Genomic DNA, 26,725 nt, shown 5'->3' with positions numbered 1-26,725 from the left:
TCCGAAAGGGAAGCACACTTTGGACACAAGCTTTCTGCTGGGGTAGAATTCCAATGGACAATACGGTTATTTTTCAGTTAGAGATTAATCTGCTTCCCAGAGCAGGCTGCAAGGATGTGACTGGAATTTGAGCTGCTGAACTTGGAAAGGGGCCTCAGGGCTGTTTGGAGACAGAAGACCCAGAAGAGCTACCGGTTACGAGCCCTCAGCAAGCCAAGCTCGGTTCCAGAATTTGTGAGTCGGTCTCCTATAAAGACCACAGGGCAGTGAGCCTGTCACCGACCACGTGGGTTACAGTTGCTGCAGGGCATCCTGTGGGACCGAAGCCAAATGCTAAACCTGGCTGCATTTTATTGGATGGGCGATGGAAGGGGGTGGGGTCACCGTCAGAAAGGAGGAAAATATGGGTGGGAGCCACCAGCCGAAGTCCCCCCACCCCCCTCACTCCCCCAACGGAAAGGAGGGGAGAAAAGCCTTTCCCTCGGGTCATCTAGGGTTCCCGGGCCTCAGCCAGCTTCGCAGGAGGCGCACAGAAAGCTTGCTTTTGGTCTGGTGGTCGTGAGCTAGAATCTGTTGCCTTTGGTGCTCTCCTCACTCCACGGCAAACCCGCAAGTCTCCTCCACGGCCGTCAGCAGCTTCTCATAGAGCTTCTCGTACGACTCATAAGGTGGAATGTCAATCCGATTAAAGCTGGGAGAGAACAAAAGAGTGACAGTCACTGCTGGGGAGGGGGGGTCTGGACCTAGGGCAGGCGGAAACAGAAGATTCACGGCCAAGAGCTAGCAGCTCGTGCATGTAGAAGCGGATGGAGCCAAGAGGAGAGGAAAGCATCTCATCGCCTTGTTGGGGTGAGGGATAGAGGCAAGTTTTCCACTCCTCTCTGGTTCTTTTCTGCTTCGAAAGCAAAGATTATCCATAGAACACAGAGCAAAATAAATCCAAAGACTTTGAAACCCCAAGTTAAACCAATCACTACGTGCTGACTGTATCAGACAAAGCCCTCCGTCTGTGTGGCGGCTGTCTCTGGAAGACATGATTCCTCAGGACTACGAATACCACCTTTGCACAGGGGCCACCAGGATCCAGGCCCCCCTAACAGTCCACTGTCCATCTATCCGATCCTCCATGACCTGACCTGAGACCAAAGGGGACAGTCTGCAGAAATGGGATATTTCCTGCAGAAACAAACTATATGTCAAAACTATTAAAATGTCAAATCCCTGATAGGAGGAGATGAATCAACATTTCCCTGGAGAAACTCATTTCTAGTGTCGTATTAAAAGAAACAATAAGAGACACCCTGTAAGAAGGGTATTCTCTTCAAACAAATGAAAAAATGCAAAATTCTGACCGACATAGTGACCTACTGAATTACTAAAGGTTAAACAGTTAAGGATGGTTTTTGTCAAGAAAGAATTGGGCTCAATGGTGTGACAAATGTTTTGGGAGGATGTTTAGCAACTGAGGACAGTTCTCGCATCCATTTTACTCTACGCGCTCAGCTCTGAAAGGGCAGGAAGGAAAGTGGCTGCCGTGGGTCAACACGGCTCGGTGTCTGTAACGGCCACACTGGGCCGGGCGCCACGGCCTCACTCAGGCCTTGGGCCATGGAAGCACTTGAACCCACACCCCCAGGTTCCTAATCAGGAAGCTTCTGCGCAGCATGACACATCTCGATGTCAAGGCATCAGCTTTTGTGAACTAGACACGCTGGTCTTCTTGATACGTGGGTTCTGAGACAAAGCGTACATCAGGGACTTGATTTTTAAACCACTAGGAAAAATAATCTGCCATAGATATTATTGACATTAAAATTTAGGAGAGTTAAAAACTTTTTCAATATGAAAGATGCGTCTGTCACTAAGTTCCCCAGAAGGAAAATGCAGGAAACGAAGACTGGGAACTCCAGATCGAAAGCGACAACTCTCCCCACGGAGAGGCACGTGTGCGCGCGCACGGCCGGCGAAGACCAGGCTGGAGCTGCCGGAGCGCCCACCGCCGTCAATCACGTCTCACGACAAAACTGCTTTCGCGAAAGGGACTTCTGATCACCCTCACGTGCCACACTGCCAAGTGCGCGTCCCATCTGACTGGTGTCACGGCCGGCTGTGTGGGGCACGGGTAAAGGAAGCACGGGGAGTCACGCCAGAGACAGGCTCCCGGCGACACCACGGCGCGGTCCTTACCAGGTGTGGGCCTTTGGCAGGTTGTCCGTGTTGGCGTCGATCAGGTGGATGGTGAAGAGCCGGGGCCCTGCTGCGCCTGTAGAACCTTACGAGACAACATTCTAGTCAATGCACCTCAGAGGCGGGGCCCGGGTCCCCCTGCCAACCACGCCCTCAGCCCGATGCCCGGGCAGGCCGTCCTTCCAGACGGTCGTGGGCCTTCCACGGCGGCATAGCCTCTGCCTGGGTCAGGACACGCTGACCATCCAGCGACCTAGCCCGGCTATTCTAGACAATCGCAAGGGCAGAGACGGGGGAGAGCTCTCCTGGACCCTGGCCATGAGCCCACTCAAGTGGGGATATTTGAAGGGCAAAATCCTTAAACCACCAGGGAGAGTTCTTTTTTTTTTTTTAACAGAATTTTCAGCAAGAAGACAACAGAGTTATAACAAAAGCAAGATACAGAGTCATAAATACCCCAGGCAGAGGTATGGTGGGAAAAGAAAAAGAAACACCTAGGACAACAGCCCAGGGGGATGGAAGTAGCTTCTCTCACTCAGAGGTCCTTAAACTCTGGAAGTCCACAGGGAATGTTCTCTACATGAAGTGTACCTGCGATCACTAGGACTATGCAAAGCTCCATCTACTGCATTTTTACAGACATTCTTCACCTTTTTCCTTCCAACTCTCAGGGATATCAAGAATCTGGATATCAGATTTTCTATCAGGGTTGGGAGGGACGAGAGAGGGGATGGGTACCTACAGTAGACAGGGGAGCCTCTCGGACAGTGCATTTGCTTAGAGGAGGAAACCGAGGTCCAGGGAGGACCCCTGGAGCTAATGACCAATCCAGCAGCCGATGACTCCATCTCCTGGTGCTCAGGCTGCTCTCTCTCTGGCACCTCAGGGCTACAGTGAGACAGCTGCCCTGAAGACTCGGGAACGAATCTATGGTGCACTTTAAAACTTCTAATTTCGGGGCGCCTGGGTGGCTCAGTTGGTTAAGTGGCCAACTTCGGCTCAGGTCATGATCTCACGGTTTGTGAGTTTGAGCCCCATGTCAGGCTCTGTGCTGACAGCCCAGAGCCTGGAGTCTGCTTCAGATTCTGTCTCCCTCTCTCTCTGCCCCTCCCCCACTCATGCTCTGTGTCTCTCTGTCTCAATAATAAATAAAAACAATTAAAACAAAAACAAAAAAAACTTCTAATTTCTTTCCCCAAAGACTTGTTGCTGTTTGTACCCTCCTCTGTCCACCAATTCCATAGGGGAGGGGGAGGCACCAGCTCCATGGGGTCCTTCCTCACTCAGATCTTTCCCAACCCAGCCCCGAGCAGGCACCAAGCTGGCCAGTACCCGCCACGGCTGCCACAGACATGCCCCCCAGGTGCCTGCCTGCTGGGCACATGGCCTGGAGGGACACTGGGAAATGTGGGTTTGACAGGAAGCTGGCCTTTGTTTTGCTGAGATTCTCTCCTTTGTGTTTACAGATATTTTCTTTCAGCTTGGGCAAAGGCTAGCACCTCCAGCGCACTGGGGAGCCCGGAACACTGGGGCCGCAGAGAGAACAGCAACGAGAGGCCCCCTGGGGAGTGAGCGCGGCCCCCTCCGCCAGGCGAGCACCTCCACGGTGCCAAGCATTTGTTATGAAAAAACACAGGCCGCCCCATTTCCTAGTAGACCTTTCAGGAAACCACCACCAGCTCTTCCTGCCCTGGCCTGGCGGAGACGCGTGGGGCCAGGAGCCCCGCCTCCACGTCAGTCACCTTGCAAAGCCTTGAAGCCTTGGAGAGGGACCCGCGTGGAGCCCGTCACGAACTGCAGCAGCCTGGCCCTCCTCTCCTCATCGAAGGTCTCCACGGCCTGCCAGAACCACCGGACCACGTTGCTGTCGGCCACACAGTGCTTCAGCCGAGTGTTGGACTTCCAGTCGCTCACGTCGATCTTGTCCAGGCCGCCTATGATCAGCTGCAAAGGCATTTGGAGGCAAGTTACTTCTCAAATGTACAAACCGGGTCATGGCGGGCCTCCCAGGTTCCCGGCGTATGAAAGGAGGGACTTCGTGGTGTCCCAATCAACTAGCCACACACTCAGACGAGCGGAGAGGGAAACAGGCCCATGCTCCCAACAGTGCGCTTTCTTACACCTGAGTCTGCATTTCGTGGTTTTGCACCTCATCGGCGCAGAGTAAGCATGAAAGGACCGACCAGCAAGACGGAAGGGGCTGACTGGAAGACGGGGCCCTCTCCCGGGGACCCCGGGGACCCTCACAGCGGAGCTGGAAGGGGAGTGGCGTGCGCGTTTCTGCACCAGGTGGGAGGCCCTCTCAGAGCTGCTGCCCCCCGCCCACGGGGGCTGGGTTGCTGCGGCAGAGAGACAAGGATTTCCAAGCCCTAGGCTGTTTGGCACCAGGGTGGGTAAGAGATGAATGAGTCTCTCTGTTCACGCACGCGAAGTGAGAGGAGAGGAGACAATCACACTTTGTTCTGAGTCTAATAATAGCCAGAAGAGAAACCCAAGGCAGCCGTGGTGGGGGAATCTGCTTGTACACGAGGGAATTCCCTCCATCCGAGGTGAGTACACGGGAGGGGTCTGGAAACCTCCACGGTGGGAGCTCCTGAAAATGAGGATAAGCCACAGGACGCCCTGAACAATGGCCAGAGAATGATCTGGAATCGATGCCGCCAAGCAGACACCTGGCCTTGTCAGAAACAGGGCCCCCACTCACTCTCAGCCTACTGTGGAGCCCCGACAAGCCCCTGTCCTCACTGGGGACAGGCAAGCGTCACTCTGCAGGCACGCTGTCACACAGGAGAACACTGGTCTCACTTGCACTCTTTAATGCCAACTTGGCTTGGCCGGGTGAGCACATACCTCCAGTTCCTTCTGGTCAAACGGCTTCAGTAAGTGTTGAGGAATGAGTTCATTAAACCCCTTCTGAAGAGCTAAGAACTGCGCTTCAATCCCCCTCATGAACCTCCAATTTACATACAACCTGAAAAATAAATTCACAAGTTGGAGCCAAAACCAAGTGTTTCACACACAAAACCATGTTTTCTCCACCTCTGCTGAACCTGACGGCCTGGGGCGGCGGGATGGGGTGGGGGTGGGGGCAGACAGGATGAAACCCCCACCAGCTGGCAGTGCCTAGCCTCAGTATCAGTTAAGTCAGCACAGGCCCTTACACATTCTGATGCTTTGCTAAAAATAGCTGTAGGAATTAACCTGATCTGTTAGAGCAAGTGCCATAATTTGAAAGTTGATTTGAAAATAACATTCAGGACACCGTGAGCAGCACGACCCATCTGGCAGCCTAAGCACTCGGACATGCCCACAGGCTTCCAATTCTCCAGTGTGAGCGACTGGTCATTGATTTGCCTTAAGAGGTGGGTGCCTGGGTGGGTGGCTCCGTTGGTTAAGCATCTGGCTCTTGATGTGGACTCCGGTCATGATCTCACGGTTTGTGGGATCGACCCCCACGTTAGACTCTGTGCTGAAGTGCAGAGCCTGCTTGCGATACTCTCTCTTCTCTCTCTGCCCCAGCCCTGTTCACTCTCTCTCTCTCTGTATCTCAAAATAAACATTAAAGAAAAAAATAGGAGGTGAGAAAACAGACTATGATGGAGTAGACTTCCTTGAGATGGATCTCAAGGAAACTTCTAGGCTCCTATTCTCTCCTGTGCTCACCACCTTCACACCCAGAATCGGGAGGACATTTGCGATCCCTTCCCCAGCTTGGGTTCTGGGGTCATTATTCTCCCTTCGGCAGGTAAGCGCTGGTGGCACCGGGGGCGCCTCTGTGCCCAGCCCCCACCGCTGAACCCGACCGTTGCTGAAAGTCTGTTCTGTTTCTGGGATTCTGGTTCCAGGTTCTGGCAGGGAAGGTAAGCCTCAAACAGCCAAGCAGCCTCGATGACCTAAATGTGAACCCAGCCTCCCCTGGGATGGTCCCAGGCACCTACATGTCCTCACTGGCGACAACCAAGGGTCCCTGGAACGTTACCGGACATATTCTTTCTTGTTGTCCTCTGTGACAGGAACATTGCGGCCGTTGGGTTTCAGTTCATGCTGAAGAATCCTCCCGAAAGCATTGTGCTCCACACAGAAAGTGTGGTCCAACACAGGGGTGATGTCATTCTCTCTGTTGAAGTTAAGACACAAGATGGCTGTCAGACCCCTGCCAGCATACAGCAGTGAACAGAACCTTAGACGGAACATTCCGGGAGAAAGACAGCATTTCCGGTCCGTCACCCCAGAGCTGTAGGAGGGCAAAGAGGGAAACCTCGGGCCCAGAGCCTGTGTGAGGGCAGGGGCATGGGTGCCGGCGAGGCTAGGGGGCCACAGCCCCACTCCACACGTGCCCAGACCCTGGGCTTCCTCATTCACAGGAAGCCAATGGCAGCTCCGTATTCTGGGGTTTTATGAGACACAGTGAGCTGTGTGTAAACTGACTCTCTGAACAGAAGGATTCGTGAATAGGAAACGGAGTCAAAGGAAAAACAACTTGTGGAAAGACCCCCCTCCCCCTTTAAGACCGCCATTCCAAAGGCATCCATTCAAACAAAGTAGCATCTGGAAGTTCAAGTGGACTCTTCTGCCCGCCACATTTGCTGAGACACAAGCAGAATAAACAATTTCGTGCAGGATGGAGGCCCTAACCCTCCCCAACTACACGTTTCCAGCTGGGGTGCAGGAAGCGAGCCCAACCAGCATGCGGGGTGCAGCTGGGTTCAGCTCCCCTGCTCACTCTCCCCCTGCAGAGCCTGGATCTCTCCCTCCTGTGAAATCAGCTCGTTCACAAGGGCCCGCAACCCCTGCGGTTACCACGTGACCGTGCCGACAGCTTCCGGGAGAGTTCTGGGATCCTTCTAAACAAAAGTTGACTAAATATAATTTTTCCTGATACTTTCTCTTACTATCAAATACTTTGATACAAGATACCCTAACACTGATTTTGTTTTGGATGCTTTCCCTCTAGAGATTAACTGGAGACACCTTGGAGAGTGTAAACAAAACCCACCACCCACCTATCAGGCTTGGGGATTAATTTTGTGATCAGGCCTTAATAGTTTGAGGAAACAACAGAAGAAATTAGTCTGAAGTGAAACTGACCAAACGTCATGGAGGAAATAAGTCAACGGAGTATTTTTTTTTGTTAAGTCCACTTTTGTGTTTTGGGCTATAAAAGAGCATTTTATTTTTCTTCCCTGACTTCGCACCCATCCCTCAAAATTTTTCACATGTGCACACGTACACACATACACAAAACGATTGTATTTGGCAGACAGTAAGATGGGTGGCTGTGCAGGAATTTTCCATTATCTGGACAATGAGTTAGTACTTACAGAATCCACACTAAGCTCTTATGGAGTTCGGGGTCCACCGACTCCAAATCAGAGAGCTGGATGGGTTTCCCCAGGAGCTGCTTGTAGAAGGGAACCGTGAAGCCCCCGTTTATGTAGTGTCCATGGAACACCGCGAGACCCATGATCCGACCCACGAAATGGAAATAAGACAGATGGTCCTGTAGGGGGCACCAGAGAACACGAATTTATAGAAAAATGATCAGCCAGGGTGATTACCATGTGCCTTCTCCAAGCTTCTTGGGAGACCTGTCCCATGGGCCACCGAACACTGACTCAGTCACAGGTTGTGCTCATGATCAAAGGCAGGAAGGCTGGTTAGGTAGTCAAAATTCAGAGCACGTCTTTTGTGGACGTCATCTGAACACTCTATAGGCCCTTCGTTCAAACACGTCCTCAGCAATGCTACATCATTTGTGGCACTCGGCGTAAAAAGAAAATTTTTGAGCAAGGGGTTCTGCATTAAGAATTTGGACACAGCAGCTGCAGAGAATCTAACCAACACAAGTGCTTCTAGGTGCAAGGCGCCCAGGAAGCTGGCCCCTTTCTCCCCACTGCGCTACAAAGAGCAAGGGACAACTCCCTGTGAGTCCCAGGAGAAAGTAGAGAAGAAAATCCAAAGGAGGAAATAATAAAAAGAGGACCACAGAGGAAAATAACAGACAGCCCAAGTAAGGGAATTGTTCTAAAACCAGAGCTGTCTGGTTTTCAACTGGGGAGGCTCACACCTCTGCTTTCCAGTGGGAATTAGAATCAGAATTAATCAAAACCTCATTTCCATTTCCCGCTCTACCCCTCAGTGTCTATTTACCTGAGACCAAGTAAGCCCACGATGGGTACTGACACTGGACCTGGAAATCCAGTTAAAAAACTTTCCAGTTCGCCCTCTCTTTACTCACGGATACTTACGGGGTTGATTGAAGAATCCGGGTTGATTTGCAACATGTAAATGTTGTCCGTAGAATACTGGAAGAGTCCGTAATACGGATTCAACATTTCGTGGCACAATAAATAGAGCCACTCCCTAGGGACAACAACAACAACAATGACAACCATTTTATATGTGTGAAAACATCCAGTTTAGGTCTTACCAAAAGGACTGATTCCCTGGGTCCGAGAAGGCCACGCTGCAGGATACCCGGCCCTGAGAGACGGTGTAGAGTGGGCAAAGTGGCCTGAGGAAGTGACAACTTGCGTCCGGTCGTCTGAAAAATGCCTTTGCTGGCCCAGACTCCCACGGCGGCTCTGAAGCGGAGGAGGAACACGGTGGGCTACAGCCAGGACCACCTGCTGCGGGCAGTGCTCCCGGCAGCTGACGCGTCAGCCTGCCTGCACCTCGACGACAACTGTCCTGCGACTGTGCAAGGACCCAGATCTCAGGTGATGACGATAACGATGTCGTCACAGTGGACAAAAGAGCAGTAAAGAGCGGTCCTACCCTTTTACGTATAAAGAGTGTGCGAGCGCGCACGTGTATATGTCTGCCAAACAGGCAAGGTCCGTACGCAGAGCAGAGAGGAAGAGGAAGAGGATTTACGTGGACACGCTGACAGCAGGTGAACTTGAGAATCCGCATTCTGGGCGAGCTTCAGTTTTCTTTTGCCTCTTGCTAGAGAGTTTTTAACATTTCTGTTTGGAACATGTTATTCACATTTAAGTGAGGAGAAAACATTTCGAGGTCTAGGGAGACGGATTGAGAGCAGCTTTTGCCCTCAATGACTTTCTATCTTGTTGCCATAAACATCATTTTTGTAAGTTTGAAAAACAAGCTGAATCTGTAACAAGATATAATCCCATGAGTTCTGAAATATGGATGGGATACATAAGAATAAACTATTTTTGGAATTTTTATATTCCAATCATTTCATTATATATTAAAAAAAAAAAAGCCCCAAATCAGAAACAATCCAACAGGGGCGCCCAGGTGGCTCAGTCAGTTAAGCGTCCGACTTAACTCAGGTCATAATCTCGTAGTTCTGTGAGTTCAAGCCCATGCTGGGCTTCCTGCTGTCAGCGTGGAGCCCACTTTGGATCTTCTGTCCCCCTCTCTCTGTGCCTCTGCCCCACCTACACATGCGCACTCTTCTCTCAAGAACAAATAAACATTAAAAAAATTAAAAAAGAAAATAAAAGAAACATAGAAAACAAGCACTCTCAGCAGAATGTGTGTGATTCAGTGCCAGGGTCAGGGGCGAGGAGCCCAGGACCAGAGAGAGCCTTATGCACACACCCGTGGCACTTCCACAGACGGCCTTTTATTCTTTCTACTCAAACCTCCTTTCAAGTGGATACATTTTGTTAACACAGCAGCCCCGCATTTTATTCTGGAATTTCTTACTCTGTCAAATAGAAAAGGCATGGAACTGAGGCCAGTCATGAAAGGGATGAGCACATGTGCAAATAATCCAAGGCAATGGTGAGAACACACAGAAAAGGATCAGACCTCAACAAGAGGATGTGTCGACAACAGGAAGGAACTGGAAGCCATGAGACCCCAGATGCTATCCAGTCCTTTACTAGAGACGCAGAGTTTCCCGGCTGTAAGACCTGGGTTCATCCCCACGGTTTAGAGTTTGGGTTTGAGAAGAATCATTTTCAAAAGCCGAGGACCTGCAACTGTCTAGACAGGAAGTGATTACAACACAAGCAAATATTCTGACCAAGTCACACACGAGGGAGGAAGGCATATTAGGGACTTAAGGAAGTGGTGAGGAGAGAGCTAACTACAGGCAGAAGGGTTTTTTAATGATGAAGGAAATGGTTCAGAACCAAACACCGGGGAAGTGAGTGTAGACTGATTCTCATCAGCCAGATAACGAATACACACACACACACACACACACACATGCACACTCACACGCACACACGCGTGGTTTACATCTCTCTACAGCTCTCTGAGATAGGTCTGATCCCCTATAGACTTGAGGAAGGATCCGAGGGGTGAAACAAGGCGAGATCACCCCGGAGGTAGGAAAGCCAGGACTCACAGCTCTTTCCATTAGACCACCGTGTCAACCAAGGGAGCTCCAAAAAGACCTCTCAGTGTAGAAGACTAGTAAAAATGGGACACGCAGAAGGAAACCAAACCAAACCAAGCTGTTCGCCTGCGTGCCTGGAGATACACAATACCTGCCCTGCAAAGGCAGAATCGCAGGTTGGTACAGGTTAGGGTCCTGAATTCCTATGACTGTAAAGGAAATAGCAGAGAAGAGAAAATACAAGTAGTCTGATTTGAATTGTCAGGGCAAATATTAATGTCTAACTAGGAAGCCTCTCACCTGAAAAGGCAGACGGAAACCCTGACCACTTGCCAGGAAACAGAACTTGTGTTACCAAGGGCAAACATAAGTTACATTTGCCAAAAGAAAGAAGGTTTCTAGAATCAAGATGGAGATGATCAAGGAAGAACTCTGGGACAGTCTTTTTTGTTTGTTTTAATGTTTTGATTTATTTTTGAGAGAGAGCAATACAGAGTGTGAGCAGGGGAGGGGTTAGAGAAAGAGGGAGACCCAGAATCTGAAACAGGCTCTGAGCTGTCAGCACACAGCCTGACACAGGGCTCGAACTCACAAACCCTGAGATCATGACCTGAGCTGAAGTCGGAGGCTTAACCGACTGTGCTGCCCAGGTGCTCCTGGAACAGTCTTGAGTGGAAAACTAGTTCCCCTGGAGAGCCGGTGCCGATGTGAGCTCACTGTTGGGAAAACACATGCTTTCCTGCACCTTCATCCTGGGAAGACTCCAGAGCCAAGGGGCAGGAGGATGAGAGAAGGGCAGAGACAAAAGTGGGAAGAAGGTGGAGGAATGATTCCATCCAGGGCCAAAGGGCAGACCGTGACTTTTTGCTTTTTAATTCTTTTAGCTGCTGAAAAAGTCCAGCTCTACACAGAAACTGAATGAGACCCACTATAAAGCTTGTCAGAACATAATTTCTCTTGGGGTAACTGCCGTAGGGCTGAGACTTTACTTGTGTTTTCTAAATCGGGAGCATGTGAGGTTGTCCCGTCCCTTGACTTCCCCAAGACACAACCTCACAGGAGCAGGGGCCCTCCTTTGTAGCCTCTACCGGAGTTAGCATTTTATATGCATTTGTGTAATTCTCTAATAACCTGTACCTCATCAGACTGAGAACCGGGACCTTGGAGAGTGAAGGGGCCAGAAAACACGTTACCTTGCTCACTATTGTATCCCTAGTACCTAGTACATGGTAGAGCCTCAATATTTAATGGTTAATAAATAAATACAATTCTTATAAGAATACACAAATTGTGGTGGGGGGTTCTCCTTTAAGAAGATTCAATCATGTAGGGCACCTGGGTGGTGCTCAGTTGAGGTTCTGACTTTGGCTCAGGTCATGATCTCACAGTTTGTGGGTTTGGGCCCCACATCAGGCTCTGTGCTGACAGCTTGGAGCCTGGGGCCTGCTTCAGATTCTGTGTCTCCCTCTCTCTCTCCCCTCCCCCCACTCACATTCTCTCTCTCAAAAATAAACAGTAAAAAAAGAAAGAAAAAATTTCCAATAATGTGAAGATTCAATCATAGATAACAGTTAAGAATTTTTAAAAAATATTTTGTTGCGATGTAATCAATAAGTATATTACGATAACATAAAAATATTTTTAATGTTGGAGCAGTGTAGCCACTGTGGAAAACAGTGTGGAGCTTCCTCAAAAAATTAAGAAGAGAAATACCATGCAACCCAGTAACCCCACTACTGGGTACTTACCCAAAGAAGACTCAAAAAGGTACGTGCACCTCTATGCGCGCTATAGCGTCACTTACACTAGCCACGTCACGGAAGCAGCCTGACTGTCCGTGGACAGAGGAACGGATAACGAGTGTGTGGTATAGATGGATGGGATGTTAATCACAAAAAAAGGAGATCTTGCCAGGTGTGGTGGCGATGTGAATAGATCTAGAAGGTATAATGCCAAGTGAAATAAGGCAGAGAAAGACAACTACCGTATGGTGTCACTTTTATGGGGAATCTAAAAAACACAACAAAACAAAGCAGAAACAGACCTATAAATACAGAGATCTGATGGCTGCCAGAGGGGAGGAGGCTGGGGGACTGGGCAAATTGGGTGAAGGGAAGAGGGAGGTCCCATAGCGCCCCCTGTTGGTGACAGATGTCGGGAGCGTGTCAACTATGCCTCATGAAACACAGTAACTCGGAGGTGAGCGAGTAAAAACAAATAAATAGACTGTCTAGAATCACCAATTTTGTTTACGTAAAGAAAAAATCCTGAAGCACCAGAAGCTGAACGCTCCTAGAAGGTGGGGGCAAACAATCAACATGGGAAATAAAAAGAGAAGAGACCTGGAGGGTCAATCCAGGAAGTCCAGCATCTGAGTAACTGACATTTCAGAAAGAGCAAAGCAGAGAAACGACGGGGGGACACTGTGAGCAAGAAGCAGGTGCCTGTTCAGCGGATCCAGGAGGGAGGTGCCCTGGTATGGCAGGTGCTCGTAGGAAGAAGAGAAAAGAGGTGGTAGACTCTGTGGGTGATGGATGGTCCTGGATGGGCCAAACCACTTTGGGTCAAGTTAGGAGTAAAATCAGATTGGCATCAGACCACTGCTCAGTGACAATGGGTGCCAGGAGATAGGACAGCGATGCCTTCAAAGTTCTAAATGAAAATTACTTCCTTCCTCGAAGTCTATAAAAAAAGGCAAACTGCAAATAAATAGTTTCTGTAAGACCTTGGAAAATTCACCTGCAACACATCCTTTCTAAGAAAGCTACTTGAGGATATAGTCCAGTCACACAAGGGAGTAAACCAAGGAAGAGGGAGTTTTGGGATACACAAAACCTACTCTGACCCAGGAAGTGGGTGACGCCTGTGACCACAACTGTGCAAAAGACCCAGGGAACTGCCCGTCAGACTGGACAGTCTCCACAAGGGGGACACGTTGGGGAAGGGGGGGGGGCAAAAGATCAAGTTTAATCAAAGTTTGTCAAAGTAAAGACAAAGCCTGGTTTTGAAAAAAGAAGACAAAGATAAAATTCTTGGAAAATTAAAATTTGTTCTAAAGGCAAAAATTCTAGAATCCCACTCAACCCCTTGGTGAAGAGTAGTTACACTGTCATAACACAAACAATGGACTGATTTTTAAATTAAAAAAAATTTTTTGGTAATGTTTATTTTTTTGAGAGACAAATGCAAGTGGGGGAGGGTCAGAGAGAAAGAGGGAGACACCGAATCTGAAGCAGGTTCCAGGCTCTAAGCTAGCTGTCAGCAGAGAGCCCGATGCAGGGCTCGAACCTATGAATGTGAGATCATGACCTGAGCTGAAGTCAGGCACTTAACTGACTGAGTCACTCAGGCGCCCCCACAATGTACTGATTTTCAACACAAAAATACTAGGTAGACAAGCACAGGGACCTACTTAATTTTGGATACAGAACAGACTATAAATCTCCAACCCTGGGTGACAGAGCATAGGAGGTAAAGGCAGAAGGACTCCTGAAGGGGAAGTCAGGACTATATATACCCTTTTTGCTTATGAAAAAAGAGGTCAGGAGATAATGTCTCCAGTTGACAAACCAAAAAATAATGGTGAAAACACATTATGTCAAGTTACCAAGACAATGATAGCGCTGGACTAGTAAGTGAGAGTATTAAATTAGATCCAGTCTATCTGTGTCTGTGACCGTAAATCCTGAAGTCAACAGATTATGTCTGAACTTGACCAGTTTAGTGACATAAAGTCACCCATCAGAAGAAACCATTAAAAGAGCAATAAGGCAGTTGTCTCAAAGGTGAAAAGAGGCAGGACAGGAAATAGCAGCTTTTAATTCTTCTACTTTTAAGGTCATTGGCATGAATGATCTTGACCAGCATTTCACTCTGCAAAACTTCTTTGACACAAATGCAATGTATGTGCCTCCCTCCCAGACTGATTTCAGGAGCAGGTCGTTCATGGCTCAGGTTCAGAGCTGCCAGATGAAGAGGTGGGGGGGTGTTCAAAAGTTTAAACCTATCTTTCTATGAAGTTAAGTCACAGAGGAAGACATGTGTGCTCCAGTGGCTCTGGGGATGCGCTCGCAGAGCCCTGGCAAACCCTTACCCCCAGAAGCACTGAATGCCGCACAGAGACCGAGCAGCACAAAGCAGGGCTGACCGAGCACCTCACCTGGCCACTCCGCCATAATCCAAACCTTCTTCTCCCCGGAACTTGACCATCAGCCGCTTTTTCAGATCCTTCGGTCGCATCTTCATGATCTGGCGATAAGATTCCTGCACGGCAAAAAAGGACAGTGTCCGAGGCAAGAACAGGTGGCATTCTTAACTGTTCTATAGAGATCCATCAGTAATGGAGCCCGAATAAGGATAAATAGTCATTTAAATGCAAGTTTGATCTGATTCCTAGTCAGAATGTTGATCCAGTGCCCAGTGTCTGGTATAGGGAACCCCTGTCACCTGGTGTCCCCCAGTGTCCCTCGGGAATAACAAAGAACTCATGCTGGGCAACATCACACCCAAAGGAAACGTGTACCCCCATATTTGGCTCAATCACTCAAATAACCAAAAGGAAGATATATCACTGGAGAATCTGAATATTAAAAGAATTCTGAGCCTGTTTTTGTATGTGAGGTGAAAAATCGCATGATTTCCACAGAATCAAAAAAAGTAAAAAGGGATTTAAAGTAAGATCTATGGGTGGGAGGCGGGGTGGGGGCGCCTGGGTGGCTCAGTCGGTTAAGCATCCAACTTCAGCTCAGGTCATGATCTCACGTTCATGGGTTTTGAGACCCGCATCAGGCTCTGTGCTGACAGTTCAGAGCCTGGAGCCTGTCTTCTGATTCTATATCTCCCTTCTCTCTGCCTTCCCCTGCCTGCATGCTATCTCTCTATTCCTCAAAATTTAATAAAAATGTTTAAAAAATTATTTAAAATAAATAAATAAAGACCTACGGGAACTTACCCAAAATACAGAACACAGGCGGCCAGCCCAACCTTCAGTGTTTTGAGTAGAATTAGCTAAAAGTTTTTAGATACTTTCAGTGACAAGGCACTTAAGACTCTTCCCATGCTTTCAACTGAATGTAATTCAAGCTTTGCCATCCCAAGAGGGAAAGGGGATGCTGAATGGAAATGATCCAGCAGCAAAATGTCAGTAATTCAGCTCTTTTCTCTCCCCGCTCAACGGCCATTCTGGCCAAGCCGTCCATTCCCCCCACCGCTGGCTGTGCACGAGCATCGAGCACGGCCCTGGCACTTCCTCAGCGCCCTTCACGGTGAGGACAGCACTGGGATCCCTACAGCCATGGCCTCACCCTCCATGTTCAGTTCTCCCTTAGTCGCTTTTGACCACTTCTGCCCATGATTCCACAAAGGCAGGCAGGACATGATGGCCCAAACATCACTGAGATTTTACCTTCCGATCACACACCTTGAGAAAAGGGCCCTGTCTACAAGAGGGTCCTGCCTGTTTAGTGGCCTTGATCCCACAGGGGAGCTGTCTGAAAGACAACCCTTCTCAGGAGCCATCTGATCTTCCCATTTCCAGAAAACACAATAAAGTGACCATGTGGCCACGAAGCTTCTCTGAGGAGGCAATGCCATTAGGTGGGACAGCAAAAGCAGAAGGAGCGATTGGGTTCTGAAGAAACCATGCAGATTGCAGGAATGTATTATCCACACAAAGCAGATAAGAGGATTGACAGTATTACTTAGTACTAGTTTCTGTATAAATCTCTATAGTTTCATTTCAGAAGCCTCTTTCTAGCTTTTAAACTCCTACCACAGGAAGAAATACAATCTGTCTTTCTATATGGCCACTGGTCCTGATGAAGCCCTGAAATTTCCTGAGTAATAAAATCGGTACCTGAAACACCAAACAGAAAGAAGAACTCGCTGTCTGTTAGCAGGGTTTAACAGCCTATGCCTCACTGCTGGTTGTGCCCAATTCCATACCTCAAATATTTCTTCTCTGGACACTTCGATGCGGCAATGACCAGCTTGGGGTTGCTGAAGCGAAAGCTCGTGTCTGAGGACCTTCAGCTTTTGTACTAAGTCCCTTTCGTATCTCTGGGCGGGAAGCTCCTCATCTTCCACAGAGCCCTCACTGGGTAATGGCAGCGGCTGGCTGGGCTCCTTTAGTTGGCACTGGTGACTTAAGAAGGACAGAAGCATCAAGGTCACTCCAAAAGTAGTGGCCAAGGGAGCCACAGGCAATGCCCCCCCCCCGCCCCCCGGCTGAGGGACTGAGAAGCGAGCTCATTACACAGAACTCCAAGAAGAGATGTTCTCTCTGCTGACATAACCATATACGAAGATACGTAAACACTGATAGTGGCCACCACTGGCCTAAATACAGAGGTCTAAATATGGCCTCAATCAGGAAGATACCCCAGTTCCAAACAACTGCTTACCCCACAGCTTATCACTGCTGTAAATAAAAGCAGAAACTGCTATCCTTTATCATGCATCATGTATGTATTTGAGAGACTGACCAATGCATTATTAGATGCACCCTGGTAGTCAGAACTCAATGGAGCTGATGTGAAAACTTTCACAAGCAGATTATCGTACGGGGAGCAGTATGTGCAAGAGCCAACAAGGCAAGTGCAATCTAATGGGAACCGTTCCTCATTTTCACAACCAAGCGATCTCTAAACCCACTCACAAAACTCCAGTAAAATCAAGGACCAGGACTAGTAGAGGGATGAAGTGGCATTTGTCTTGTCCAGGTTCCGCCACTAAGGTCAGCTGTCAATGAGAAGAGCCATGCAGGGCTCTTACGTTTTTGAGAACACGATAAACCCGAACGCTGAATGTTGGATCCAAGATAACTCCCAGTTCCAAGTCATCCAGGAAGGATGGGCACAGGAAAAGGCTCTGACAAGTAGCATTATGGACTGTGGCAGCCGGTCCAGATGGTGACCAGTGGGCACTAAGGAAAAGCCTCGTTTCACTGGGCCTCACACCAAGGGCCAACACTCCCTCAGAGAGCTGCGTGAGGAACTTCGAGAATGGAGCCACACTGCCTAATGCTGCCATCTCAGTGACTTTTATTTAGGCTGCAAGCTAGAAAAGATGGCAACAAGACAGTTTCAAAACTGCTCACATCTGGGGCACCTGGGTGGCTCAGTTGGTTGAGCATCTGACCTGGTACCTGAAACACCATAAAATCGGTACCTGAAACACCAAACAGAAAGAAGAACTCGCTGGGCTCAGGTCCTGATCTCACAGTTCATGAGTTCAAGCCCTCCATCAGGCTCTGTGCTGACAGCTCAGAGCCTGGAGCCTGCTTCAGATTCTGTGTCTCCCTCTCTCTGCCCCTCCCCAACTTGTGCATGTGCTCTCTCGCACTCTCTCTCTCTCTCTCAAAAATAAACATTAAGAAAAATTAAAAAACTGCTCACAGCTGACCACCAGACATTTATCATATTTTGCTTACACTTAACCTCCACTAACAAACAGCGCAGTTGATAAGTTAAGAGAAATATTAGTAGAAAACATTAAATTACAAATATAAGAAGTCAACCAAGATTCTGTAAAAGGCTTACTTCATGATGTGATGTAACCTTGGGTCTGTAAACTGGGTTGTTCGGTTATTATGATCTACAAAATATATTCTCCCCGAGACTGTACTTCTGACTTCCCAGCCTGGTGGCAGTGGTCCGAGTTCATCACAGTTCACGCTGTTAAGGTCTCTGCCGAATGGAAGAGAACAGACAGGTTTCTCCATCTGAGTGTGGAGGCATGAGACCAATACGTCAGCAAGAGGAACCACGGGAGTCCCTGGTCAACGCGGCCATGTCCCGGTCTGCTAAGAGGGACAGTCATGGTATGACTTACGCCAAACTCCCACTGAGTCCAGGCCTCCATACTGCAAGTGGCAGCGAAACCCGACAGATTAAAAACGGGGCTTTAGGAGCCCATGACCCTGCTGGGGAATGTGGTTCATGGTCCACCCAGGGAACAGCATTTCTTACTCAAGAGAGCCAAGTAGCAGGAGGTAACTGACTGTGGTCTGAAAACCATCTGAATTTACAAGTTAAATTAAATGCTCAAGGTCACAAAGGTGGCTTCACTGAAAGGCTCCCAGAAGCACAAGCCCAAAGGGATACACTGACATGCCTTCAAAATCTCACAGTTCAGAACAGAAGCACCGGGAAGTGGCATTCTTGGGCTTTCCTTGGCTCTGTTACACGCATGTCTCTGATTCTAAACTCTCAGTGAATGATTTCAGTACAATCCAGCCACATGGGAATACAATAGTACTGGCCAAGTCCTTGTCTAATTAGCACAAAGCCTGACGTTTCTCACAGCAGGTACTAGAGACACCTCATTCATTTGCAGGTAATATTTCCATTCTAATTATAGATACTGAATCTTAAATTCAACAGAGACTTGGAAAGTCAGCGACAGGAAGCTCATTCTCAGATGAAACAAATAATGAATAAAAAGGACATGAGCATTACTAGAAATGTTATTAGGTAGTAATGCTGTTCTGAAACAGAACAAAACAAAATTTGGAAAGGAAAGCAAAACGAAGAAAAAAAAAAAGAAACTTAACTCCATTATAGGGTGGGGGAGGGGGCGGGGGTCTCTCTGACCTGGGCTCAGATGTATGGCCTTGTAGAAGGAATTCGTATAGAAAAGCTTCATCTCCCCCAGGAATGGTCCCCAAGGGACTGAGGCAAGAGGGACAGTAAAGTAGAAGAGAGAAAGGGTAATAGAGTCTTTATATTTCCTTTGTAACTTTTTAATAATGGAAAATTTTAAGCATATAAAAAAGTAGAGAGACCACTAACAAATAACCAACCTTGACAATTATCAGCTCACTGTCACCCTACTGCAAACCTAGGCCCCCTTCACTCCCCCACCCGTTAGTTGAAGCAAATCCCAGACATGCTATCATTTTGTTCATTGATATTTTTAGTGTAAAATGGGAACAGCACACCTTGAAGGGCTTATTGGCTTTTCAAGTGAGGGCACGTTTGGTTTCATCTAGGGAGAGGGTCCTTTTGGGTTACATGATCTGATTTCGGGCTTGCTTTCTCAAGGACCCACGGGTGGAACAGCAGCTGCCCACTGACCACGTGGGGTCTGAAGGGGGCAGCAGAGAGCCTGAGTCCGAGACCGTGGGACTCCACCTTCTTCAAGCCCAAGGGGTGCTCCCTATCACTGATGGCAGTGGGAGCGGAAGAAGAGCTGGTGAAGGGGCATCAACCACGCACATCATAGGAAACGTACCTTGGTATCCTGGGGTCGTGCCACGTGCTGACTCCAGTCTGTGTGTGCAAAAAGTAAACTTGCCCCTGCACTGTTGTCCTTTGTTCTGCACAAGAAATCAGAGGGTGCAGTTAATTCAGTTCCATTCCAAGGAGAGTTTTCAACAAATCCTCTTAGGCACAGAGTCTAAGCTTCCTTTCCAAATTTTTAGCAATCACAGAGCAAAGGGCAGTGGGTAGCTTCCTCCTGACCCCCTCACCTGACAAGCCCCGTGTAAATACCTGGACGGCTCTCACGTCTTCCTGCTCACACCTGCGGAGCCGGGGATCTCCTTACTCGGCCACACCCCAGGAGTCCCTGGATGGGTATCTTGAGCTTGATGCTGACCTCACCTTGACCCCATCACCTCTGTCTACTCTCACTTGTGCTATTCTCCGCACATCTAAATTATCTTCCTCCCTCACTGGATTCTCCTCTCTGCAGTGATGATGATCCTTTCCTCCTTTCCCTTGTACCCGACACCGAGCTTCCCACATTCAAGTCACAGAACGCTCCATCCACCCTCATCCAGCCCACGCATCATCTTGGATTTTTTTGGTATTCATTTGCCTAAAATTTTCACACGATTGCTAAACTGGGAGACTGGAGCGATTGCTGACAAATTCATGATGCACAAGATTTATCACCACCTTTTTTACTTGGCTTTATTCTGACACGACCATCACACGGCCCCGCTCTGCAAACGTCCACAGTTTGGGCACGTACGAGTTACTAAAAAAGGCTTAAGAAATGCAACCCTGCAGCTCACACTCGGGGGTGGCCGGGCGGGTCCTCTCACCATAGCCTTCGGGAAGTTCTGGTGACTGGTGGCCGTGGGGACGGTTCTGGGGCGTCTGTAGTGACCCCCGGACCTCAGGATTTCGAAGTCGCTGCGCCTGGAGCCTTTGGTCTTGACTCGGGGACTCCACAAATCTACAGTCCCCTCCCCCCGCCGCAGCACCAGTACTGTCTGTGTAAGGGGCTGGCTCCTCCATGAAGCAGCTGAGCGGCCTTCCAGGTCCTGAGTCTTCATACACGGTTCTAGAAAGGAGAGCGCCACAGCACGCATGGGAACACCAGCCCAACGCAAGGGCCCAAACCCACACCCGTTTACTGTGCTTCTCTTCAAACAGATCGCTGCCCCCAAGTGCCCAGCTGTAGGAGGTTCCTTCTGCCCCATCTAATCAGAAGGGTAGGCTTTTGGTGAGGAACGAGCAGCCCAAGGGAGCCACGTGTAAAATGCCACAGAAGCCATGTGGGCATTTCACCCTCAGGGAGAGCTGAATGATTCCCAAACCCAACCCTGCCCAGTAAGGAGCTTGTGAAATGAGATTTCAGTTTTCGCGCCTTAAAATCAAATCCACAGGGGCACCTAGGCGGCCCAGCTGGTTAAGCGTCCAACTTCAGCTCAGGTCATGATCTCATGGTTCGTTAAGTTTGAGCCCCCTGTCAGGCCCTGTGCTGACAGCTCAGGGCCTGGAGCCTGTTTCAGATTCTGTGTCTCCCTCTCTCTCTGCTCATCCACTGCTTGTCCTCTGTCTCTCTTTCTCTCTCTCTCAAAAAGACATATTAAAAAATATATATATATACACATATCAAATCCATGCTCCACTTTCCTTGTTACTTTACTCTGTAGGAGACCTGCTGGGCACATAAACACTGCCGTGTCTTGAAGTGCTCTCTAACATAAATTTTTACCTCCTGAACTTTTTTGAAGACAATTCACCGTAAAGGCTATTTTCTGAAGACAATTCAACTTAAAGCCTATTTTCCCTCATTGGCATTCTTTAAAAAAAAATCATACATTGAAAACTTTCAAATATATACACAAATTGAGAGACTACCTCAACAAGGCCCTCAAGCTCATCCCCCAGCTCCAACAACGGGCACCTCACAGACACTCCTCCACCCTCTCCCCTCCACCGGGTTTTCCCAAAGAGTTTCCATTTCATCTTCAAATATTTCAGCACGTATCTCAAGTAAACAAGCACTTCTTTCCATTACCGTGACTAAAACAAAAAAAAAGTACACTAACTTTTTAAGTATCATCAAACACTAGTGTCCAAATTTCCCCAGTCTCATTACTCAGGATACAAACAAGGTCCCCTCTGTGCATTTAGTAGGTATGTCTCTTAAGTCTCTTTTATTATCAGTTTGTAGATTCTCTTCCTCTTTATTTATTCCTCTTCCAACGGAATTGTTTAAGAGTTGTCTTCTTCACTCTCCAGAGCGCCCCCTTCTGAATGCTGCTTAGTGCCTAGCACACACTGCCCCCTCCTCATTCCAAGAGGTGTGGTCATGTCAGATTAACTCTTGTGCTGTGTTAGCAACTATTAATGGTGACTGCCCAGCACCATTAAGGCACTGGGGATCACAAAACTGTGACAGAGACCAATGAGCTTTTAAGGGTTTTTTGTGTGTGTGTGTGTTTGAGGGTTCTTCCACTGAGTGTTGTTATGACACAAGAATTTTAATGTATTTGATAGGTTTTGATCCATTACAGTTATAATTCTTTTTTTTTATCTTTAATGTTTGTTTATTTATTTATTTAGAGGGAGAGACAGATGTAGCAAGTAGGGGAGGTGCAGAGAGACAGGGAGAGGGAGAAACCCAAGTAGGCTCTGCACTGTCAGTGCAGAGCCTGACACACGGTTCAGTCTCACAGACCTAATCATGACCTGAGCCAAAATCAAGAGTTGGATGCTTAACCGACCGAGCCACCCAGGCGCCCCTGTGGTTATAATTCTTACTGATGTTCAAACTCCCATCTTTGGCCAGTGCAAACCTCTTTAAATTGGATCCTGAGTCTTATGGACACAACTCCACTAGTCTTTACAGCTTCCTTTATAAACAAGGAAACCGGACCCCCTCGTTTTATCCCAAAGCCCTTTCCTGCCTCTCAAGCATTCAGCACAAAGGTGTGAAGGCTACTTTGACAGAGAGCGAGAGCCCAGGGCAGCAGAGAACTCAGCAGGCATCGCCACGGGGATACGTACCCTTCATTCTCTAACAGTCCTCTGCAGTCTACCACAGACCCTCCAGTGCCTATTCTGTCTCGTGTCTGTAAACTGACTAAAACAGAAAAGAACGTCTTGCATTAAAATCCAGTGGCATTCCATGTAATTGTAATACAGTGAGCCATTGCGAATGTGTAGCTTACATACAAGATAGTTATACCAAGCGAGGCACATGTACCTACTCAACACGTCTAGTCCTGCGCTTTGATGTCTGCAGCGTTTACTCCATCAGCCGGACACCACCGCATGCTGCTTGGAACATTCCTTGTGAACGTGGAGAAGGAGGTGCTGTGTTTTCACACTCTCCATAAAAGTAACAAATTCCCGATATTCACTTCCTCTAAGTTCCCTCATTTTTTAAGAATCTCTTGACTCATGTTTAATAAGGACACAGTGCTTTCAGTATCTGCAAAGCCTAGATGGATTTATATATTTATTCTCTATCCCTACTGTGAACAACAGAGGCCTTTACAAAGTTGCTTCTACTTACTCCTTTTGCCCCTGGCACCTCACTCCACAGAGAAAAAGAAATGGCAAACAGGAAAGCATTAAGTGAGAACTTTCTCATTATGATAGTTTGCAGGACGCATACCCACTGTTGATTTATTTTGGGTCAAATCTATTCAAGGCAATAACCTAAAGGATTTGGGGTTGTGACTCACTCTGGCTGCTAAAGTACTAGGTATTCTCCGATTCCTTGCAAGGAATGCACAGAGGCAGCATTTGAATTACCCTAGAATGCTAATAAAATGGGGAGGATAACAAGTTGCTTAACAGATAAGTCTCTTCCAACAGAATACCTGCAGTCAACATTTGTAACACTTGCACATTTGGGGTTTTTATCCTAAGGAATTCAATCCTGACTCTAGAAAATTCTATCACATGGAAGTCTTCAGATGACATCTTTGCCTTTGATGCATATTACAGGTCTTCCTGAAGAAACTATTTCTCAACTCTGGTACAAGTGGCCACCATTCTTGTTACACACACTTGGTTAAGACCATGACAGATTAATAGTCCATTAACATGGTGATTAAAATTTTAACCCGAAATCTTTTTGTAGCCTCGTCATTTTACCTCAACTTGGAATGAGAGGATGAAGAGAATTTGATAAAATAATAAAACCACACAAGATGAAAGCTTTCATTGCTGAAAAGATGGCCCCGGATGTGGCTCGTCCTTTGAAAATACGGCACCACGGTCAGTGCCTCAGTGCACTTTCTCAGTGATGGAGAGCTGAATGTTAAATTTTGAAAAAGCATCTCTTTATACAGATGAGAAAGTTCTTACCCACTATTTGGCCACGAACTGCATCAGTATCTGAGGGAGTTAGTTTGCATAGATCCAAACGCTGGTCTGCAAACAAATAATTCAGAACTTAACCCAGGGAAATGTTAACTAGGGAGGAGGGCAAGAATTCTGTACTCGGTATTCAAAAGGAAAACAAAAACAAAAACAAAAACCACGAAAAGATGCCTCATAACCCTGCTTCAGTTGTACTGAGAGGCAGAAAGGCATTTTGGTTCTTACATCCAGTATCTTTTAATCTGCTGATGGCATTGGAAAGCAGCCGCACACAGCCCAAAAAGCCAGCTCCCTGCTTCTTGTGAATCTTCTTGTGGTTCCACACGCTGATGGTTATGGAATCCGTTTTCCCAACATATCTGAAAACATACAAACTCCTTCTTAATTGCCTTTCTGAATTATGAGGGTCCATTGAGATTTCATCTGATTGACTTCTTAGTACAAAAGAATCCTTTTAAAATGACGTTGGCTCTATACCCCACACATGACAGGAGCTCAATAAACACATATCTACTAACTCCAACAGGCTGCGGAAGGGCCGAAAGCAAGTTATGCAAGAAGCAAATGTACGTAACTACATCATGATAATTATAACAGAGATTCGCTATATTTTCCTAGTTCCAAAGGATGATGACATGATTCATAAATTCTCACCAGTTAGGCTTCATGCAGAATACTAGTTTGCAACAAGGGCCTACTTATAAACCCACAGATGCACCCAGAACACATTAAAGAGTGCGTTTATACCCCACCTACTCTCCATGCAAATCAACCAAGGTGGGCAGCTTTCAGGAAAAGGAGCGATAATCATTTTCCAAGCCACTTAGGATTCCTGAGTGTACCTAAAAGTGAGTCCTGGAATCCAGTTACAGAATTCTGTATTAATACAAAATGAATAATCTCTCAGTATTCCTTTGATGAACATTTCCGAGAAGGGACATGAAAACACTGGTGTATCTGAAGTCATGGTTTTCAAAGTGCGGTCCATCTTAGGAATGAATGTCATACCCACTCAATCATACCGAGCTATATATCCTACAGCAAACTGTATCTTTTCTTGTAGAAAACTGAGATCCCACTCAAAAGAAATTTTAAAAATCAGCACAAATATAAACTATGTATTTGCATAATAAATACGTACGATAATAATGCATTTTTAAAACGATTTTATTTTTAAGTAATCTCTACACTCAACATGGGGCTCAAACTCAAAACCCTGAGATCGAGTTCCATGCTCCATCACTGAGGCAGCCAGGTGCCCCAATAATAGTGCACTTTTAAAGTAAAACTCCATAACCAGTTTTAGAGGTTCACTGGGGAAAAAAAAACAAAACAGGATTAAAGGACCTGAACTATAGCCCTTTTCCTCCTGTCAGCATGGCCAGGAGATGGAGAAGTTTGAAAACTACAGTACAGAAGCAAACCAGAAAAATTCATGAACATGTCAAATGCAAGAACTTCCAAGTATACAAATTCTAAAATGAGGCAATATGTATTCATTTGGTTATCAATGAGAAGTTAGTCATCATTATTATTTTTATTATTAAATATTTCCCTTAAGAGCTAGATTCCTGACGCTTCCCAAATGGCTTACAGCATATTCAACTCACAGATCATAGTGCTGGTTCCATTTTGGGTCCAATGTGTTTTTCACAGTGTCCGTTGAGTGGCACTGCCCAGATCCGTCCACCACGATCTTTGCAAAGGGGTCGGGGAGTCCTAAACGAGAGGGACGGCCACCCAGGGATGAGACTACACACCCATCCATGTGACACAGAACCCAGTCTTACAGGCTATGGACATCGAGACCATCTAATTTGGTGAAGAACATTACCCTGGTGCATGCTATTCTCTAACTGAGGATTAGTTTGATCAACGAAATAAGTTATTTCTATTTAGCTTTCTAAGAAGGCAACCCAGTCTGACATCACTCTCAGATTTTTAGAAGCTAGAAAACTACAAAAAATTGGCTTAAATTCAGAATTTCATTTCTGATGATCACCAAGTAGACTAATATAATAAGGGGTCTGTAATTCATTAGATTTATACTTCCTAAAAAAATAATACCAAGAAATCTTGTTTACTGGTCTTTGTCTATTTGATCTAAGAACGCAAGTATTCACCAAGTCTGAATTAGCTAGGTTCCTAAATGCTGGTGTATGAGTCACGCAGCATTTATAAGATCAGAGAGGTGGCAAGTTAAGCGTTTTAGAGACACACCTGATGGGGACCACTAGATGGAGGCTCCTGGCTCCTTGAATAAATGAAGCCTGTGAGCCGAAGTTTCTTCACCTTTAAAGTGTGAACATCACCACTTAAGAAGTCAGCAGCATCCTTGTAAGGGTCAGAGAGTGAGGAATCCCGCGCTGCGGGTACCTACTGGATAGCAGGCGAATTTCTGCAGTCATGGGGTGATTTCTTCTCTCGGAAATAGATCCTCTTTTTGTTTTTTACACTTCCTTTAAATATGAGGCTTTTGAAATGTGATTTCATTTCTAAAATTTGACTAACAATTTGACTCAAACCCAGCTCTTTTACAGAAAAATGTCTCCTGTGTATTTGAGTGGAGAACACTTCATCCAGCAGAAAGCAACACATTCAGGGCTGGGAAGACAGAGAAGACAGGGTGCGGCCGGAACACGGAACGAGA

At 47.2% G+C, this 26,725-nt stretch overlaps 1 protein-coding gene across 1 annotated transcript in view; it reads right to left on the bottom strand.

The window, feature by feature from the left end:
• Window positions 1-315: 315 nt before the first annotated feature.
• The window catches only part of SMURF1 (SMAD specific E3 ubiquitin protein ligase 1), a 30,613-nt gene continuing 4,203 nt past the window's right edge, over window positions 316-26,725 (bottom strand). Inside the window, exons 3-18 of the mRNA XM_029945747.1 lie at window positions 25,686-25,794; window positions 24,301-24,434; window positions 24,061-24,126; window positions 22,750-22,825; window positions 20,553-20,794; window positions 19,736-19,820; window positions 18,043-18,189; window positions 16,448-16,646; window positions 14,664-14,767; window positions 8,436-8,550; window positions 7,509-7,687; window positions 6,167-6,304; window positions 5,038-5,158; window positions 3,930-4,131; window positions 2,188-2,263; window positions 316-691 (exon numbers count right to left, since the gene is read on the bottom strand). Coding sequence (XP_029801607.1) covers window positions 592-691; window positions 2,188-2,263; window positions 3,930-4,131; window positions 5,038-5,158; window positions 6,167-6,304; window positions 7,509-7,687; window positions 8,436-8,550; window positions 14,664-14,767; window positions 16,448-16,646; window positions 18,043-18,189; window positions 19,736-19,820; window positions 20,553-20,794; window positions 22,750-22,825; window positions 24,061-24,126; window positions 24,301-24,434; window positions 25,686-25,794 — 2,093 coding nt within the window. The 3' untranslated portion in view covers window positions 316-591. The remainder of the gene's footprint in view (window positions 692-2,187; window positions 2,264-3,929; window positions 4,132-5,037; window positions 5,159-6,166; window positions 6,305-7,508; window positions 7,688-8,435; window positions 8,551-14,663; window positions 14,768-16,447; window positions 16,647-18,042; window positions 18,190-19,735; window positions 19,821-20,552; window positions 20,795-22,749; window positions 22,826-24,060; window positions 24,127-24,300; window positions 24,435-25,685; window positions 25,795-26,725) is intronic.

The sequence above is a fragment of the Suricata suricatta genome, chromosome 8 (genome assembly GCF_006229205.1).
Source record: "Suricata suricatta isolate VVHF042 chromosome 8, meerkat_22Aug2017_6uvM2_HiC, whole genome shotgun sequence".
In the NCBI taxonomy this organism is placed as follows: Eukaryota; Metazoa; Chordata; class Mammalia; order Carnivora; family Herpestidae; genus Suricata; species Suricata suricatta.
The sequence above is the reverse complement of the archived record's forward strand: the minus strand, read 5'-3'. Positions and strand labels throughout refer to the sequence as shown.